At 55.0% G+C, this 17,695-nt stretch overlaps 2 protein-coding genes across 4 annotated transcripts; one reads left to right on the plus strand and one right to left on the minus strand.

Moving 5' to 3' along the window:
- On the plus strand, positions 1–3,623 carry CABP4 (calcium binding protein 4; the record flags this gene model as incomplete). Its single annotated transcript, XM_081099151.1, has 6 exons — positions 1–372; positions 739–769; positions 849–992; positions 2,361–2,470; positions 2,790–2,937; positions 3,043–3,623. The coding sequence occupies 6 exons, from the start codon at positions 1–3 to the stop codon at positions 3,069–3,071; spliced, it is 834 nt and encodes a 277-aa protein (XP_080955277.1). The 3' UTR covers positions 3,072–3,623.
- Positions 3,624–7,380: 3,757 nt separating this feature from the next.
- Positions 7,381–11,998, minus strand: TMEM134 (transmembrane protein 134). Of its 3 annotated transcripts, none has more exons than XM_081099152.1 (7): positions 11,734–11,998; positions 10,791–10,866; positions 10,260–10,352; positions 10,071–10,147; positions 8,024–8,250; positions 7,825–7,878; positions 7,381–7,711 (listed from the first exon to the last, which is right to left on the minus strand). In XM_081099152.1, the coding sequence occupies exons 1-7, from the start codon at positions 11,874–11,876 to the stop codon at positions 7,629–7,631; spliced, it is 753 nt and encodes a 250-aa protein (XP_080955278.1). In that variant the 5' UTR covers positions 11,877–11,998; the 3' UTR covers positions 7,381–7,628. The 3 variants fall into 3 exon arrangements, with proteins under 3 accessions (XP_080955278.1, XP_080955279.1, XP_080955280.1); XM_081099153.1 differs by having other exon boundaries at positions 8,024–8,068; positions 10,802–10,866; positions 11,734–11,993; XM_081099154.1 differs by lacking the exon at positions 8,024–8,250 and having other exon boundaries at positions 10,802–10,866; positions 11,734–11,996.
- Positions 11,999–17,695: the final 5,697 nt, after the last annotated feature.

Genomic DNA, 17,695 nt, shown 5'->3' on the forward strand with positions numbered 1-17,695 from the left:
ATGGCCACAGCGCAGGTGAGGGGGCAGCATGGCCCAGCCCTGGCCTCCAGCCCCCAAAAGTCCCCCGTGGGCGTCATGGCTCCCAGCAGTGGTGCTGAGGGACAACCCTTGACCAGGAGGAGAAGCAAGAGGGAGAGGGGGCTCCAAGGGTCCCGGAAAGGCACTGACAGTTCTGGGAAGCAGACCCCCATCCAGTGCCCTGAGGCCTCAGGGGGCAGCAAGAGCCCCTCGAGGACAGGAGGACAGGAGGAGCCAGCCCCTGCAGCCCCCAGGTCGGCCTCTTGTCGCCAGTCCCGCCGGCATCGTCCTGCCCCCTGGCAGGATGCTGCTCAGAAGACATATGGGCCCCTGCTCAACCACATCTTCGGGAAGGTCAGGTGGGGCCTGGGCAGGGCTGGGGGCCTGGGAGTGGGGGTGGAACTTGCCCCCCAGGTTCAGCCTACCATGACCCTGGAGCTCAGGCCTCCTGCCCCTTCGCCTCTGGACCCTGGGGCAGGGTATCTGGAGTCTGAAGAAGCACAGGTCTTGGGTTGGCCTGGTCAGTGGAGCCGAACCTCAGACCCAGGTTCTGTGAGAACTCAGGACCCCAGGAGCAGGAAGCGGGGTTGTCTCTTTTCCTGGGGCCCACAGGTCTTCAGCTGCCTTCTCCTGCCCTTGTGGAACTGGCCCTGCCCAGGCCAGTGTGGGTGGGGGCTGGAGTGGGCTGGCCCTGGGACATGCTGGACTGTGCCCCTGCAGGACCGAGAGCTGGGCCCCGAGGAGCTGGACGGTGAGTGACCTTTCCTGGAGGCAGCGGGTGGGGGGTGTCCCTGAGCCTGGCTCCTGGGCCTGACCTCCCTCCCCTGCAGAGCTGCAGGCCGCCTTCGAGGAGTTTGACACTGACCGTGACGGCTACATTGGCTACCGGGACCTGGGCACCTGCATGCGGACGCTGGGCTACATGCCCACGGAGATGGAGCTCATTGAGGTCTCCCAGCACGTCAAGATGCGAAGTCAGTGCCTGACCCCACCTGCCTGGGCGGCCCTAAGCGTCCAGCGGGGGGATGGGGGTGGGGCAGGGAGATGACAGTTTCCAGGACAGTTTGACATTGGCCCCTTCAGCTGCAGGGATACCAGGGGGCAAGGAAGGCACTGGGCATTCAAGAGAGACCTTGGGGCTTGATGGTGACGGGTTGAAGAAGCCTACCTCTGACGTTGTGAGGAAATGCCTCCTGCTGGCTGGCCATCTCTCCCCCAGTTCCCCCCACCCCCTGCCCCCTAAAAAGAGCCTCCTGAGCTTCAGTGAGGCCTAGTGCGACAGAATCTTGGCCACTCCAGTGATTAAACGTAGGAAGGGCGGACACTGTGGTTATCATTAGCTGATCTGTCAAACATCAGAGTCACCTCCCTTCCAGGACACCTTTTTGGCTCCAGAGTGGGATGCGACTTACAATTCATGTGGACATTTCGGTTTATGCTCCTTTCTTTCCCCAAAACTGTTATTTGACAATCGGTGTTTTTTTTATAATTGACTAGAGGCCCGGTGCACGAAATTCGTGCACAGGGTGGGGGTGGGGGTCCCTCAGCCTGACCTGCAACCTCTCCAATCCAGAATCCCTTGGAGGATGTCCAACTGCCAGTTTAGGCCCCAGGGATAGGGCCTAAACCAGCAGTCGGACATCCCTCTCACAATCCAGGACCTCTGGCTCCTAACAGCTCACCTGCCTGCCTGCCCTAATCACTCTGCCTGCCTGCCTGATCCCCCTAACTGCTCTCCCCTGCCAGCCTGATTCCTGTAACTGCCCTCCCCTGCCAGCCTGATCCCTCTAACTGCCCTCCCCTGCCGGCCTGGTCACCCCTAACCACCTCTGCCTCGGCCCCTGCCACTGTGGCTTTGTCCAGAAGACGTCCAGTCTAATTAGCATATTACCCTTTTATTAGTATAGATGGTATCTTAGACCAAGGGGCAACATGGGTACATTTCTTTAGGGGCATTTATTGCTGCCCACAGGGGTCCACATAAGTGAAAGCCATGAGCTCCAGCCCTGCGAGCATCGCTCGGCGCTCTTGCCCCCAGCCTAGGGTGAGGAGGGCAGTTCAGTCAGTTACCCAAGGCCACGCACCAGCGGCCGCAGAGCCAGGGCTGGGACCAGGGGCTGTCTGGTTCCAAAGCCTGGTCTCTTCCCCCGCCCTGCCCCCCGGGGGGCTTCACGGAGTGTACCCCCAGCAGACAGTGGGGCTCCAGCCTCCTACCCCCCTGAGGGTATGGATGCTGCGTGTTCATTCTTTCCTGGATGTAGGGAGAGCCAGGAGGGACTGGCCCTCCTGCTGTCCCTCCCAGGGCCCCAGCCCCCATGGTGACGCTCTGCTTGGGTCTGCAGGGGGTGGCTGTGTGGACTTCGAGGAGTTTGTGGAACTGATGGCCCCGAAGCTGAGGGAGGAGACGGCGCACATGCTGGGGGTGCGGGAGCTGCGCATCGCCTTCCGAGAGGTGTGGGGCGAGGCGGCGAGGCGGGCGCTGCGTGGGCGGCTGGACGGCATCCTTATGGGATCCCCACCCAGGCCAGGAGGGACGTAGATGGGGCGGGGGGCTCAGCCCAGGGAGGCCCAGAGCCCTGCAGAGATGGGAACCAGGGCCAGGGAGGGGTTGGAGAGGATGTGGCTCCCCCGCGCTGGGGGTCCACTCAGGGAGGCTTCCAGGAGCAGGAGAGGGAGGGTTTGGACTATGGGAGGTAGGGCGCCCTAGCACAGCGCGTGGCAAGGTGGGGATGGCTTTGGGTGGGAGGGGCTGAACCCTGCCGCGATCCTAGTTTGACAGGGACAGGGATGGACGAATCACAGTGGCAGAGCTGCGACAGGCCGCACCGGCTCTGCTGGGGGAGCCGCTGGCGGATCCTGAGCTGGAGGAGATGCTCCGAAATGTGGACCTCAATGGGGATGGCACCGTGGACTTCAATGGTAAGTGTCCTGCCCGCACCCGGGTGCTTCCCCCACCCGCCAGCCCCCAGGCTGAGCCCAGCGCCTCCTGGGATCCCTGACCTGCACGGGCCATCTCTTCTGCAGAGTTTGTGATGATGCTTTTCACCCACTGAGGCTCCAGCAGGGTTCATGCCGCACACCCTCCCCCGAGGCCCCAGGATGGAAGAGACCAGCAGACTTCTGCCCCTGACACCACCTGGCTGGCAACTTGGCTTGTCCCCTGACCACCCCCATCTTCATCTCCTTCCCACCCGAGGTGCTAAGAGAAAACCCACGCTCAGCTGCCTGTCATTCCCCAGGATGAGCAAGATTGGGGTCTCTCTGGTCCCTCGGAGGGTACGGAGCTACCTGGCACGGGCAGCGTTAAAAAATGGGTCAGTTTTGCCCTGGCAGATGTGGCTCAGTTGGTACCTCTTATACTGAAAGGTTGCGAGTTCAGTTCTCAGTCAGGACACATGCCTAGTTGTGGGTTCCATTCTTGGTCAGGGCATGTGTGCAAGGCGACCCATTGAGGCTCTCTCTCACATCAATGTTTCTCTCTCTCTCCCTTCCCCCCTCTCTAAAATCAATATGCATATCCTCGGGTGAGGATTTTAAAAAGAGGGGCAGTTTTTGGGGGAAGATTGAGAGGGTGGCCTCCTACTGCTTGTGTGTAGAATGTTTTTAAAAAAATGCTGAACTTGAAAGAAAAAAGAGGGATAACCTTAGGTCCCAAAGACAAAGAGAGAACTCCAAGCTGGGTGATGGGAGGGAGTGGACACTGTGGGGGCTTCAGACCGGAGGGTTGAGAGCCTGGCCTCTAACACCCAGGAGGGACCAAAGACAGTAAGAGGCTGAGGAGCAAGACATGACCCTAAGTACATTCAAGGGTCTCAACAGGGTATCCTGTACTTGAAAAGGGAACCAAAATATACTTCCACTGACCAGCCTGAGGAATTAGCAGGGGTACAGATGTCCAGGGACTTGAGCAGGAAAAGTTACCCTAGAGAGCCCAGAACACAGGCCTGCACGTCAAACAGGAGTGTGGTCTGTCCCCATGGCATGGAAAGCTGAAGAAATAGGAAAGCAATTGCTGAAGAGGGCACACTTTCAATCCAGGCACATAGGACTTAAAACACACACACACACACACACACACACACACACACACTGTCACTTCTGAAGATGAAGCCAGGTGCTGCCCAGGGCCCAGAGGTCAGCTGGTACCTGCTCTTCCACACCAGAAGCTTTTGCATCGATCGCCGGCCAGGCCTAGGGACTGACCGCACCCATGCATGAATTTCGTGCACCAGGCCTCTAGTACTGAGATAAAAGAAGGAAGAGAGACCAATATGCAGCAACAGGATAGTATTAAAACTGAACAGGGAGATTTCAAAAGCTAACAATAGAACTTCTAAAAATAAAGGATATAGACATTGGAATGAAAAAAATTATCAATAAGTTAAACAGCAGATTAGAAACAGATTAGAGAGGATTAATGAACTAGAAACTATTACCTGAGAAATCACCACTAAGGTAGCACTGAAGGATAAAAAGATGGGAAAAATTTAAAGGGTAATTACAAGTCATTAGGAGTTTCAAAAGGAGAAAACAGAGAGAAGGGCATGAAGCCATATTCAGAGAGATGAAGTTTTCCCACAAAGACAAGTGCCCAGACTGAAGGAGCACACGGGAGCCAGAGAAGAATAAATAAAATTAAATGTATATCTACCCGGAAATAAACACAGATCCTTTATCTTCTCAAAAAAAAAAAAAAAAAAGTTAGCTGCATCTCAGTGAAACTGCAGAATACAAAAGGAAAGCGAAAGGGGTTCCACCCATATCTCGCATTGAAGGGACGGCTCCCGTGAGAAGGAACTTCCATCCAGAATGAAAGCAGAATGTGTACCAAGTAACAGTCAGGAAAGAAACCAGGAAACACATTGGTGGATTTAAAGAAGCATTTACTTTACAAATTTTATTTGGGGGATTTAAAAACAAGAAGGGACTGAAATAATAGACAAAGCAAAATGGAAGGCGGGAGGGGAGGCTTCAGTGTTGTTGTTGTTGATCCTCACCTGAGGATACTTTTTCCATTGCTTTTCCGAGAGAGTGGAAGGGAGGGAGGAACCCTTTGACAGACCCCCAATCAAACGTTTAAAGTTCTAATGTAGCCCTGCTGGTGTTGCCCAGTGGTGAGAGTGCCGGCCCGAGAACCAAAGGGTCACAAGTTCAATTCCCAGCCAAGGGCATGTACCTGGGTTGCAGGTTCAATCCCTGGCCCAGGTCAGAGTGCGTGCGGGAGGCAACCAGTCGATGTGTCTCTCTTACACTGAGGTAGATAAAATAAAAACTAGAAAAGTGAAACAAAAAACCAAGATATAAAGAATCAAGCCACAGTTTGTATTACCAGATTAATCAGACATAAAATTACATTCCAACAAATATAATCAGAACAAACATGGGGAAAAAGAAAGCACGAAAACTAGTCTAAATGTGCTAAGACCAGTATGACCACAACCAATGGGATATTCACAGTACAATCAATAGGGTATTCAATCGAATGGGGTGATTTATATAATTCAGAGAATCAAAATAACTTTTCTATTATTTTAGCAAACAAATAAGTACAGAAACCAAACAGCAGGGTTAAAGTTAAACTATAGTTTCTACCTGAGATGATTGCTACCGTACTTCAGCTCCAGGGTTGGCATATGTTTTCTGTAAAGGGCTGGATAGTCAAGATTTGAGGCTGCAGCTGCTCACTGTGCTTGTAGTCTGGGTCACCCATCAGCCAGAGTCTACACATAAACAAATGAGTGTGGCTGTATTGGAACGTCAATAAAGAATTAATTAAACTTGATTTATTGATCAAGGAAGTTTGAATTTTATAAACTTCTATGAGTTCAAAAATCTTCTATTTATTATTCCTTGACTTTTCCCAACTGTTACAAAAATGTGAGAACCCTTCTTAGCTTGGGGGCTCTGTTGGGCCTGTGGACTACAGCTTGCTGACTCCTGAGCCGTGTAATACGGAAAATCACCATTTCTGAGGACACTTTGCTAAGATTGTGGAATAACAAAAAGTTCTGAGCATAGTGTTGCTTACTTTCAGTGACTAGTTTGCGTGCTTTTTCCCCATGTTTGTTCTGATTATATTTATCGGAATGTAATTTTACGTCTGATTAATCTGGTAATACAAACTGTGGCTTGATTCTTTATATCTTGGTTTTTTGTTTCACTTTTCTAGTTTTTATTTTATCTTCAAGTATTGATTCATGACAAAATTAGAAATGAAAATTGCTTTTCATTTCAGCTAGTTTAAGAACCAGTGACTTAGCAGTTCCTGCATCCCAGCGGTGCTCCAAAAAGTGTCTTGACTAGGGGGCCGCAGGTTGGAAGTGTGGGTGGGCCAGGAGAACAGGAGCGAGAGCAGGGGTCTGGGTGTTCATTTCCCCCCCCAAAGTCACAGAAATCCAAAGGCACTGTCCTGGCTGCTGCATACATAGTGGAGGCCGGACCAAGCCAAACCCCTAATGGCACTCATGTTTTCCTGGGGGACAGACTGCAAACATGGAATTACATGAACAGGGTCTCCTCAGCTCACAAGTGCTCATCCAGCCCTGAGGTTGGCCAGTTGGTGACCACCAGCTCAGTGCGCTTCTCTGCCCCACTGGTGCCATGGAACCCTGGCTATGACCCTAACTTTGCCCTTGGGGGAGTCAACCTCTCTGGGTCTTTCATCTGTAAAATGGGGTGAGGAAGTGAGGACCAGAAATAACCTGTATTAAGTGCTTAGCATAGGTCCCGGTGCCTTCTAAGAGTTTGATAAATGGTAGCGCTTATGATCTCAGATGTCAGGTTCTCAAAGATTTTGTTTCCTTGTTCTTAAGATTCTGAGATATTTGGATTTTTCAAAATCCTGAGACGGCCTGTTCCCAGTGTTCTGTGGTTCTCAGAGTCTCTGATCACCGAGCTCACTGCCCAAAGCCCTTATCCTGTCCTTTGTCTCCTTCCTCCCCACCCTGGGGCCTCGGAAGTAGGGCAGTGGGTGGAGGGGGCTGGGCTGCTGCCTTGTCATGGCCCACATTCAGAGCTGGCTGTGGCCGCCCAGGGCCCCAGAGCCAGACTGGAACCAGGGTAGCAGCCTCCAGGCCCCAGGCCTGCGTCATCGGAGCGCCCTTGGCCAGGACAGGAACTAATGCTGCCCCTACAGGTGGAAAAAGGGGCTGGGGCAATGGGGAGGCTGGAAGAGCCCCCCCGGGCTTTCAGGGCCGAAGAGCCCGAGGATCCAGCTCTGCCCATAACGCGCAGCGGGCAAGTCTTGGAGCATCAGGGCTGCCCTGTGCACAGCGCGGGGAGGGGTGGTCCTGGCGCCCTTCAGTCCCGGGGGCGGCCTTTGCGGCAGGGGCTGCGGGCAGGTTGGAAGGAAAGAGCAATTCTTCGCTGGACAGAGGCACCCCTTTTATTAGCGTACACCACCACTCAGTAGTCCCAGGGCCCGAGGATAAGTTAAGGCACAGAGCAGGCAAGGGGCGACTTTCCTGGCCCAGGTAATGGGCGCAGGGTCGGCAGGCCCCAAACTTCCTGAGCAAACTCCGGACTGGACAATGGCCGAGAGCGCCCCCTGGGGACGAGAGGAGGCCGCGGGGCCGCCGTGGATTCCTGCTGTCCGGCTGTCCACTGGCGGCTCACTTCTCAAAGTAGGGCAGGTAGAAGAACTGGAAACCCCGGTGGCCCTTGACCGCGCAGTAGATGAAGATCACGTGGTAGACTGTGGGCGGGGCCAGTCAGCGCCTGCGCTCGCCCACCCTCCCAGGCCCGCCCCGCCCCCAGGCCCCGCCCCGCCCCCGCCCCAGGCCCCGCCCCCGCCCCGCCGGCTCGCACCTCCCGGGACCAGCAGCAGGAAGCCTGGCACGAAGAAGATGGCGCTGGAGACACCTTCGGGAGGAGAGGAGGGGCCAGGTCAGGGCAGGGAGGCACCTCTGGCAGGGAGGGTGGTGAGTAATGGGAGGGGAGCGGGCTTGCCAAGGATCGCTGGGCACAAGAGGAGTGAGCGCGGCCTGCGGAGTGGGGGGGCGCTCACCTGGTGAGGGGGCCACCTCCAGTCCCACGCCGACCAGGATCAGCACTGCACACAGACGGGGCCGCAAGGGTGAGGGCGGGAACAGGGGCAGGAGCTGGGACCTCCAACCGCAACCCCCAACATGGCTGAGGCCCGAGGAATGGAGTTCCCCCACCTGAGCTGAAGGTTCCTGGGCAGCTCGCCAAACTGTTTTCAGAGCAAGGGCCCTGGCAGGCCCTGGGAAATGTCTGTAAGGAGAGACTTTGATCTGCTCCTTGGTGTGGTCTTTGCGTCAGTCAACAAACATTTTGGAGCACTTGGTATTGGGAATCCCTGGGGGGTGCAGGGGGGGGCAGATGAGGTCTCTGCCCTCATGGCCCTTCCCTAGTAGAGCGACCAACAAGAACCTCCAAGCTGCTGCCCCAGTGGTTGGGATATGTGGGGTCAGAAGAGACAAATGGGAGCCTGGGGGTCAGGGAGGCGCTTCTTGGAGGCAGTCCGCCTAAGCTGAGCAGGGGCAGCAGGAGCAATGGCAGTTTACGTTTAGCAGACACGTTCCAGGTGCTGCCAGCCGCTGGGCTAAGTGTGTTACATGCACACTTTGTCACCTTGACCGAATGAGGCATAGATTATGCCCACTTCTCAGAAGATGAAGCTGAGGCACAGAGAGGGGAAGTAATTTGCTCAGGGCTACACTTGGAAGGGAGTGGCATTCTGACCAGACGCTTTGCTATGGGTGTCGCGCAGGCAGAGAGGGAACAGTCTGGAGGGAGCCTGGGCTTTCTAGGAGCTCCCCGCTTTTGGTGAGACTGCAGAGACAAGAGCCCAGGCTTGAGGAGTTGGCAAGGCCTGTAGCCAGGGGACAGCCGTGGGCTTTGGCTGAGGACAGTGGACGCTGGGGAAGTGGACAGGTCAGGCTGGATCAACTTTTCAGACCGAAAGAGTCCTGGGCCCCCAGGTATAAGGTGGGATGGGGAGAGGTGAGGAGCTGGGCTCTGCAGCAATGGTGTGGGGGGTACGGCACAGAGACTTGAGGAGCCTCTATGAACTGTTATGTGGTTTTGCCCTGTACAGAGCACCTCAAAAAGGATTTAATGGGGGCTGGAACTCACTCCCTGCACCCTGGCTTAGGGCTGTGGGCTCTGCCCACTCAGAGTAGGCATCTGTTTCTAATGCCTACAAAGGCCCTTTATGGGAATGCCAGGCCTGGCGATGTCATTAATGTGGGTTTAAATCCCAGCTCATCTACGTCTTAGCTGTGACCTGAGAAAGTCCCTTCACCTGCCCGAGTCTGTGTCCTTCTTTCTGGACTGATCATCATGCCCGCCCTGCTGGGTGCTGAGAGGATAAAATGAGGTAAGGCAGGTGGCTAGTGTGACCAGTGCTCTGTGTGCCGGCATTGGAGAAGTGGCCGCTCCCTCCCCTGCACACAGACACCCAGAGCTGAGGCAACGATGCTGCTCGACTTTCTGTCCAGGTGACGTGACCTTCCTGGAGGAGGGAGGGCAGCTGCCACAGTGGGGGCCTCCTTATGGGCCCCTCTTGATCCCAACCCTAGAACCTTTCTGGGGACCCCGACTCCTCAGCCCCATTGAAGGAAAAGTGAGGAGTCAGAAAACATCTGGCTGTGAGATCTGCCTGCTCTGGGCCTGTTTTCCTATCTGAGCAATGGGGGTGGGGTGGGGTGGAAGAGAGGTCCTCGTCAGCTCTCAGACTCCAGAGAACTGGGAGTGACAGGTGTCCTGTGGATCAGGCTGGCCGGGCACTCAGCATCCCTGGCCCATGAGAACGGGCACCTCCCTGAGCATTGGGCCCTACGCCCAGGTTCTGGGTGGCGACCCTACCTCTTCCTGGCTGTGTGACCTCTGTAAGGTGAGCAAGATAAGCCTGCCCTGCACCTGGTTCGAAGCAGACACAGAGTAAACGGATTAAACGCCTCACCTGTAACGGGGGGGAGGGGGGTGATGGCAGCCAGCTGCCTCCTCAGGATGCTGGGAGGCTCTGTGCCAAGGGAATGCAGAGCCTGCAGAGGAGGGCGGACCCGTCCCAGGGGCTCGGGGACACTCACCCAACCCCAGCAGCAGCAGCAGGAAGGAGGCCAGCACTACCTTGCGGTTCTTCTGGATCAAAGGGTGCTGAGTCCAGCTGGGGAGCAGGAGAGCAGGTGGGTGTGAAGGGTGACAGGGGGCCCACCCTCCCTGAGCCAGAGGGCTCTGTCCTGGGCTCTGCCGTGGGTGGCAAGGAGGTGGGCACTCACCTGCAACAGGCGTTGTAGGAGCGCTGGGTGCTGTTGCTGATGGTGCTGAAGGACCACTGGGAGCTGCGGACGGAGGACGTTCGGCCAGAATCCCTGCAGGACAGGCGGGCCCAGTGGGAGGGAAGGGGAGTCATGATCACGTGGCTGGGGAGGGAGAGGGACTAGGGCTGGGTGTTCCTGCAGGATAGGGGGCCCTGTCAGGGATGGGATCAAGGGAATTCAAGGGCTGGGGGGGTTTCTGCAGACTGAGGTGGAAGGTTGGGGGTTCGAGCTAGGGATTCCTGCAGGACGTGTGACCTGGGGGAAGGTAGGGGCCAGACCAAGCTGGGTTTTCTGCAGGATGAAGAGGCTGGTGGGGGTGGGTGGGTGAGGCTGGCACTAGGGTAGGGTGACCCTGCAGGACAGGGAAACCCAGGAGAATGGGGATCAGGCTAGGGGTCCTTGTGGGATAGGGTGTGAGAGCTGAGTGGGCAGAGGTGGACTGAACGGGAGCCAGAGGCACAGCCACAGGGGTACAGGGTGGGTCCCCACCTGGCCCTGACCTGGTGTTGACTCCCCCATCTGGCTCCGGAGACACCTGGGTTCCTTCCTCATCGTTCTCCAGGTTCTATTCCAGAACACAGGGCTCAGGGTCACTGCTCAGGCCCTTCCTCACTCCCCCTGGGCCAGGAGGAAAGCCCGGCCACACAGCTGCCTGCCTCCCCCCCCCCCCCCCCACCTCCCGGCGGAGCAGAACGGGTTTGTGAATCATCAAACCGAAACCAGGTAGTGGGTGGGAGCTGGAGGCTCTGGGGGCAGGAGCGCAGGGGCGGGTGGAGGGCTCCCAGCGTAGGTCCCGGGGCCAGGGGCTAGCCCAGGTTTGGGGGACAGGGGGGAACTGTTGGGATGGTATTTCAGAGGCTCTGGATCTGGGGTGCAGGGAAGGGCAGGCCCGTGGTTTCCCGGTTTGGGGCACAAGAATCTGGTCCAAGTCGCCACGAAAAGGATCCTAGGGTTGGTGGAGGTCACCTGGGAAAAGGGGGATTTCCAGCTGGAGGGAGTCGAGGTGGGCAAGGGCTCCTGCGAGCGGGGGGCGGAGGGATGGAGCCTTCGGAACAGAAGAGGGGGCGCAGGTTCCTGCCAGAGCATCTGGTTGCCCTGAACATGGACGAGGTCTGGTCCAGGCACCGAAGGGCTCCCCAGCTCCCTCCTCACATCCGAGGAGGGAGGGGGCGGCGCCCAGGGGGGGCGGCGAGGCCCGCGGCGGGGCTGGGAGGGCGCCCCCGGGGCCGGTCCCTGGGCGCTCGGGCGGCGGCTGGGGACCAGCATCGGAGCCGAGAGGGTCTGGGCCGGGCTCCATTAGGGGCCGCGTCGCGGGGCGGCCTCCCACTCCGGCCAGGGCCTCTCGGCAGGTTCTCCCAGAGCCGGGGTCCTCCAGGTCCGGCCGGGGTCCCGCCCGGAGCCGGGCGGGGGTGAGGAGGGCCGGGCCGGTCACCTGGTAGCGCAGCCGGGACTGCTTGTCCTCGTCGGCCGCCTCGAACCGCGCCCGGCGCTCGAAGTGCAGCGGCCCGAAGCGGGCGACCCCGCTGGACTCGGGCCCCGGGCCCGCGTCCTCCAGGGACAGTTCGAAGGCGTCATCGATGCTGAACTGGGGCCGGGCGGCGCTCATGGCCCCGCCAGGTCCGGCGCCCCGCGCCGCCGCCACCCGCGCCCCTGCCCGGCTCGCCGCGGCCCCGCCCCCGCACGCAGGCCCGGCCTCGCGCCGTCGTCTAGGGAGCCGGGCGCCGCTCGCCGGGGCCCCGCCCCCGCGCCCCGCCCCGCCCCCCGCAGGCCCGCGCTGCCGAGCGCCGAGCTGCCGAGCGGGCAGGGCCTCCTCCGGTTCGGGCCGCGCTGGGCCCTAGCGCCGCCCAGCGGCCGCCTTCGCGAGCAACGGCGGGTGCCGGCTTCCGACGCCGCCCCCAGGTCTGTGCCGCGGGCTTGGAGGGCTGCCTGCCGGGCGCCACCCTACCGGCCCCAGGCGCGGCCCTCGCATTCCAGCCGCTCCTTCCGCGCCCAGGAGCCCGAAGGGCACCGCTCCGCACCCGTCACCGGGCCCTGCACGGGCGGGCGTTCCTTCTCACCGCCTTGCATCCGTGCAGACAGGCTCGCAGAGTTCAGGTGGCTCCCCCTCGCCTGCAATCCACTCTCCACCCCGCAGCCAAAGTGTTCTTTAAAAACATACCTGATTCCTTTCTCGGTGCGTTGTTCTTAAATAAAACTTTTTTAAAAAGCGTAAAAGCAAGCATGCTGCGAAGTCGCTCCTCTATAAAACTCCCGTGGCTTTCCATGGTGGTTAGAACAAGACCTGAACCCCTGGCTCAGGCCCGCAGGCTCTGAACACTCCGGCCTCTGCCTGCCTCCCCCAGTCGCATCAAGTCCTCCTCCGCCCCCTTCACCCGCCTCGGCCTCGGCCTTGGAGGCCAAGCTCATCCCACCTCAGGGCTCTGCACCCGCTGTCACCTGTGCCTGCAAAGCACCCATCTCTCAGGGAAGCGTCCCTTTCCCTGCAATGCAGTCCGTTTCAGTTTCACATCCAGCACTGACCTTGAACTACCCTTTTGCTCACCGCTGTGTCTGCAGTGCCCAGCACAGCGCTGGGCACCAAGTACATGCTCAGTAAACGTTTGTGTAAGACACGAATGTGGGCTTTGTTAAAATGCCCAGTGCGTGCAAGGGGGAGGAGGGTGTTGGAACGCAGGCCCCTGGCTCCAGGGGTGCTCATCCTCCTCCACCCGGCCACCCCACTTTATCCTGTGGACACGGAGCTGAGTCGGTCATGTCTGTGTGTGACACATCATCACTGAACCGTTTCCCTCTTCCTCTCCCCGTCTTCCCTCCGCCCGTGGGCTCAGCCCGTTTCCTGGAAGCCTGCCTGGCTTTCTACCACACGTGACACTGGCTCTTCTGATGTGGATGTGCTCCCACGTCACCAACATGGTGTCATGTATGACACTCGTTCTGTTGTGGACATTTGTGCATTTTTACACTCGATACCAATGTTCTCCACATGCGTCTCCTTTGCTGACTCTTCTGGCTGCCTGTGGAGCGCCCGGCGCTTTTACTGGTGTTGTCCGCCATCCCCGCCAAGCGACCACACTGAGCCCCCCGAGGCCCCATCACGTCACACACATCGCCGCTAGCGACGTCTTCACAGGGTCCGATCGGGCTGTCGGAGAATTCTGCTTGAGGCAGGGCTCCTAGGCCACAGCGTCCACGCACCCTGACTCCAGAGTCCCGCAGAGGCTGAGTGGGTGTGTGAATTCGCACACCGCGTTTTAGTGCACAGTTCGGTGGTATTAAGTACACACTGGTGTACAACCAACCTCCTACTTTTTCCTCTTGCAAAACTGAAACTCTCTACTCTTTCAACAACTCTTCATTCCCCCACCCCCCGCACCACCACCATTCAACCTCCTCTCTATGAATCTGACCACTCTAGGTACCTCATATATTTTAAAAATATGTTTTTATTGATTTTTTTTTCTTTTGAGAGGATGGGATAGGGAGAGAGAGGGAGCAACATTGATGGGAGAGAAATACTGATCGGTTGCGTGTCCTGACTGGGAATCGGACCTTTCAGAGCATGGGACAACACTCAACCGAGTCGCACCGGCCAGGGTGGCCAGGGCAGTATTTCCTATTGTTCCCAGAAGGGGGACCGGGCCCTGAGCTGGTCTGCCCGGGGCAGGCGGCGGTGTGTGGGTTCTTGCCTTCATGCAGGTAAGATTTCACAACGTGAGCGTAGGTGGTTTTTAGAGGAAGTTTATTAAAGCTGGGGACAGTGAAACAAGGAAGGATCTAAGACAGAAGAAGCAGCAGGAGAGATACTAGGTTGGGAAGTGAGCCGAGGGGGGGCTGCTTTGCTCACTAAGAAGTCCAAGAAAAGGGGATCTTGGGGACAAGTTCAGGGGGTTAGTCTGGGATGAGCTGCCACTGCCCCCTGCTCCCTGGTTGCCAGCCTCCTGGAATCCCAACAGTTTAGGAGGTGCATGCCTGTGGGGGAAGAAGTGGGGGAAGGGGAAGGCAGGGGAGTGCTCCTAAGAGGGAGAACATGAGCTAGGAACAGTTTTATGAGGGTTTTTAAAAGCTGGGAGTTTAAGGGAAGATTAATAGAAAATTCATCAATTTTATGCTGATGTGCCAAAATAAGATTTATTCCCTTAACTTCATCTGTCCTTGGATGTGGTTGGCACAAATTGGATTTCTGCTATTTCCCTGAGTAGGGTAATTTAAGCTATTTACCCTCCTTTCCTGGAGGAGAAGTGCAAACCATCTACTCTTTTTTTAAATATATTTAAAAATATATTTTAAAATATTTTTATTGATTTCAGAGAGGAAGGGAGAGGAAGAGAAAGATAGAAACATCAATGATGAGAGAGAATCATTGATTGGCTGCCTCCTGCACACCCCATACTGGGGATCAAGCTTGCAACCTAGGCATGTGCCCTGACTGGGAATTGAACTGTGACCTCCTGGTTCATAGGTCAATGCTCAACCACTGAGCCACACTGGCTGGGCCAAATCATTTACTGCTGGGGTCCAACCCCAGCAGGTCCAGGGGTCCCCAAAGGTGTGGACAGAGTCGGCGACGAAGGAATGACACGGAGGCAGCGTTCAGTTTATCAGCATAGTTGGGTTCTCCAGCCAGGTTCTGTCCAGGTTCTCCAGCCAGGTTCAGTCACCAGGTTCTAGTCAGGTTCTCTTGCCATGTTCTATCCAGGTTCTGTAGCCAGGTTCTGTCTCTAGGTTCTTCAGCCATGTTCTCTCGCTAGGTTCTGTCTCTAGGTTCTGTGGCCAGTTTCTGTCCAGGATCTTTTGCCATGTTCTCTCCAGCGAAGTTCTTCTGTCTCTAGGTTCTGTGTCTAAGTTCTGTGTCCTGTTGTCTTGTTACATCTGTATTTATACCAGTTGATTCCAATCCTATTAATCTCTATTCCAAAGGTTAGGGCGTTTCTTATCTCCATTCCAGGGAGTAAAGATTATGTAGCTTAAGCATGATTGTTCATAGTTAAAGTGATTAATTACCCGCCTGGCACTTAGTTAAGGGGTTTTATTCCCTCCCTAACTTCAGGGGAAAATCCCTACCTGGGGAAACAACCTTTCTCAGAGAGGTGACCTTGGTTAAAACACATAGTGCCAAGAAGGTGAGCAAACATATTAAGAACAGTATGCCATATATGCCAGGTCCCTTGAAACACCAAGGATGGACTGGCTCCCGGCAATTTACTCTTTTTGTTGTATTGTTCCTCACTGGAGGATATTTTTCCATTGATTTTTAGAGAGAGTGGGAGGAGAGAGACAAAGAGAGAAACATCAATGTGAGAGAGACATGTGGATTGGTTGCCTCCCGTACACACCCCAACCAGGGCCGGGGATTGAGCCTGCAACTGAGGTACATGCCCTTGACCAGAATCGAACCTGGGACTCTTCAGTCCATGGGACGATGCTCTAATCACTGAGCCAAACCTGCCAAGGCCAAACTATCTACTCTTAAGCGTCCTTGGTTCTGGGAAGATAGGATTTACTAGATGCTGCAAATTGCTTGCTTCCCTGTCTGTCTCCGTTTCCCTGTTCCTCTTGTCCTAGCTTACTGGCCTGTCTCAATAGAAATTATAGTATCTCCCTTTTTGTGAGTGGCATTTATTTATATATGGATGCATTTTATATACACTAGTGCAGTGGTCGGCAAACCGTGGCTCGTGAGCCACATGCGGCTCTTTGGCCCCTTGAGTGTGGCTCTTCCAGAAAATACCACGTGCGACCCCCACGTACAGTGCGATTGAAACTTCGTGGCCCATGCGCAGAAGTCTGTTTTCGGCCTGGGCGAGTCTATTTTGAAGAAGTGGCTGTACGTTCGCTGAGGGCGACCCCTCAGATTGAGGGCGTTTTTAGCCAAGGCCAGCTTAGGAGGACCCTAATGAAGATAATAACAATGTACCTACCTATATAGTTTAAGTTTAAAAAATTTGGCTCTCAAAAGAAATTTCAGTCGTTGTACTGTTGACATTTGGCTCTGTTGACTAATGAGTTTACCGACCACTGCACTAGTGGATTCAAGTAACTTAATATTTCATTTAGAAATTTTCATATCTATATTTATCAGTAAAATGTATAATTTTCTTGTCTTATGGTATATTTAACTGGTTCAGAAATCAAGATTAAAGAAGGCTTGTAAAATATGTTGGTCAGCTTTCCTCTTTTTCTGTTTTCTGGAACAATCGGTATAAGATATAGACTACTTGTGGCTTCGAAATTTGGCAGAAGGTGCCCGGCTGGTGTGGTTCAGTGGTTGAGCTTTGACCTATGAACCAGGAAATAGAGGTTCAATTCCCAGTCAGGGCACATGCCTGGGTTGTGGGCTCAATCCCCAGTGGGGGCATGCCATAGATAGCTGATCAATGATTCTCTCTCATTACTGATGTTTCTCTCTCTCCCTCTCCCTTCCACTCTGAAATTAATAAAAAATAAACAATTTTAAAAATTTTGGCAGAACTTGCCTGTAAAACTGCCTGTGTTGTGGGCAAAGGTTCTAAATAGACACTTTTCGAAAGAGGACATACAGAAGGCCCAAAGACATATGAAAACATGCTCAAAGTCACTAATTATCTGAGAGATGCAAATCAAAACAACAATGAGATACCATCTCACACCTGTCAGTATGGCTATCATCAATAAATCAATAAACTGACAAGTGCTGGCGAGGATGCGGAGAAAAAGGAACCCTCCTGCACTGCTGGTGGGAATGCAGACAGGTGCAGTCACTGTGGAAGACAGTATGGAGTTTCCTCAAAAAGTTAAAAATGGAACTCCCATTTGACCCAGTGATCCCACTTCTAGGACTATATCCCAAGAAACCATAAACACAATCAGAAAAGATATATGCACCCCTCTGTTCATAACAGCACAATTCACCATAGCTAAGATTTGGAAACAGCCTAAGTGCCCATCAGCAGATGAGTGGGTTAAAAAACTGTGGTACATCTACACAATGGAATACTATGCCACTATAAAAAAGAAGGAACTTCTACCATTTGCAACAGCATGGATGGAACTGGACAGCATTGTGCTAAGTGAAATAAGCCAGTCGGAGAAAGAAAAATATCACATGATCTCACTCATATGTGGGATATAATGATCAACATAATTTGAAGAACAAGAATAGATCCAGAGACAAATGGTGTGTGTGTGTGTGTGTCGGGGGGGGGAGGGGGGGGGTTAGAGAGCAACCAAAGGACTTGTATGCATGCATATTAGCATCACCAATGGGTACAGGCACTGGGGCAGTGGGGGCTTGCCTGGGGTGGGAATGGCTGGGGCAGGGGGTCAATTGGGGGAAAAGGAGACATATGTAAAAGTTTAGACAAAAAAAACACACAAAAAATTCCTGTGTTGGTTAAAAAAAAAGGAAAAAAACAAAC

This window comes from Myotis nattereri, assembly GCF_964212035.1.
Source record: "Myotis nattereri genome assembly, chromosome: 9".
NCBI classification, from domain to species: domain Eukaryota; kingdom Metazoa; phylum Chordata; class Mammalia; order Chiroptera; family Vespertilionidae; genus Myotis; species Myotis nattereri.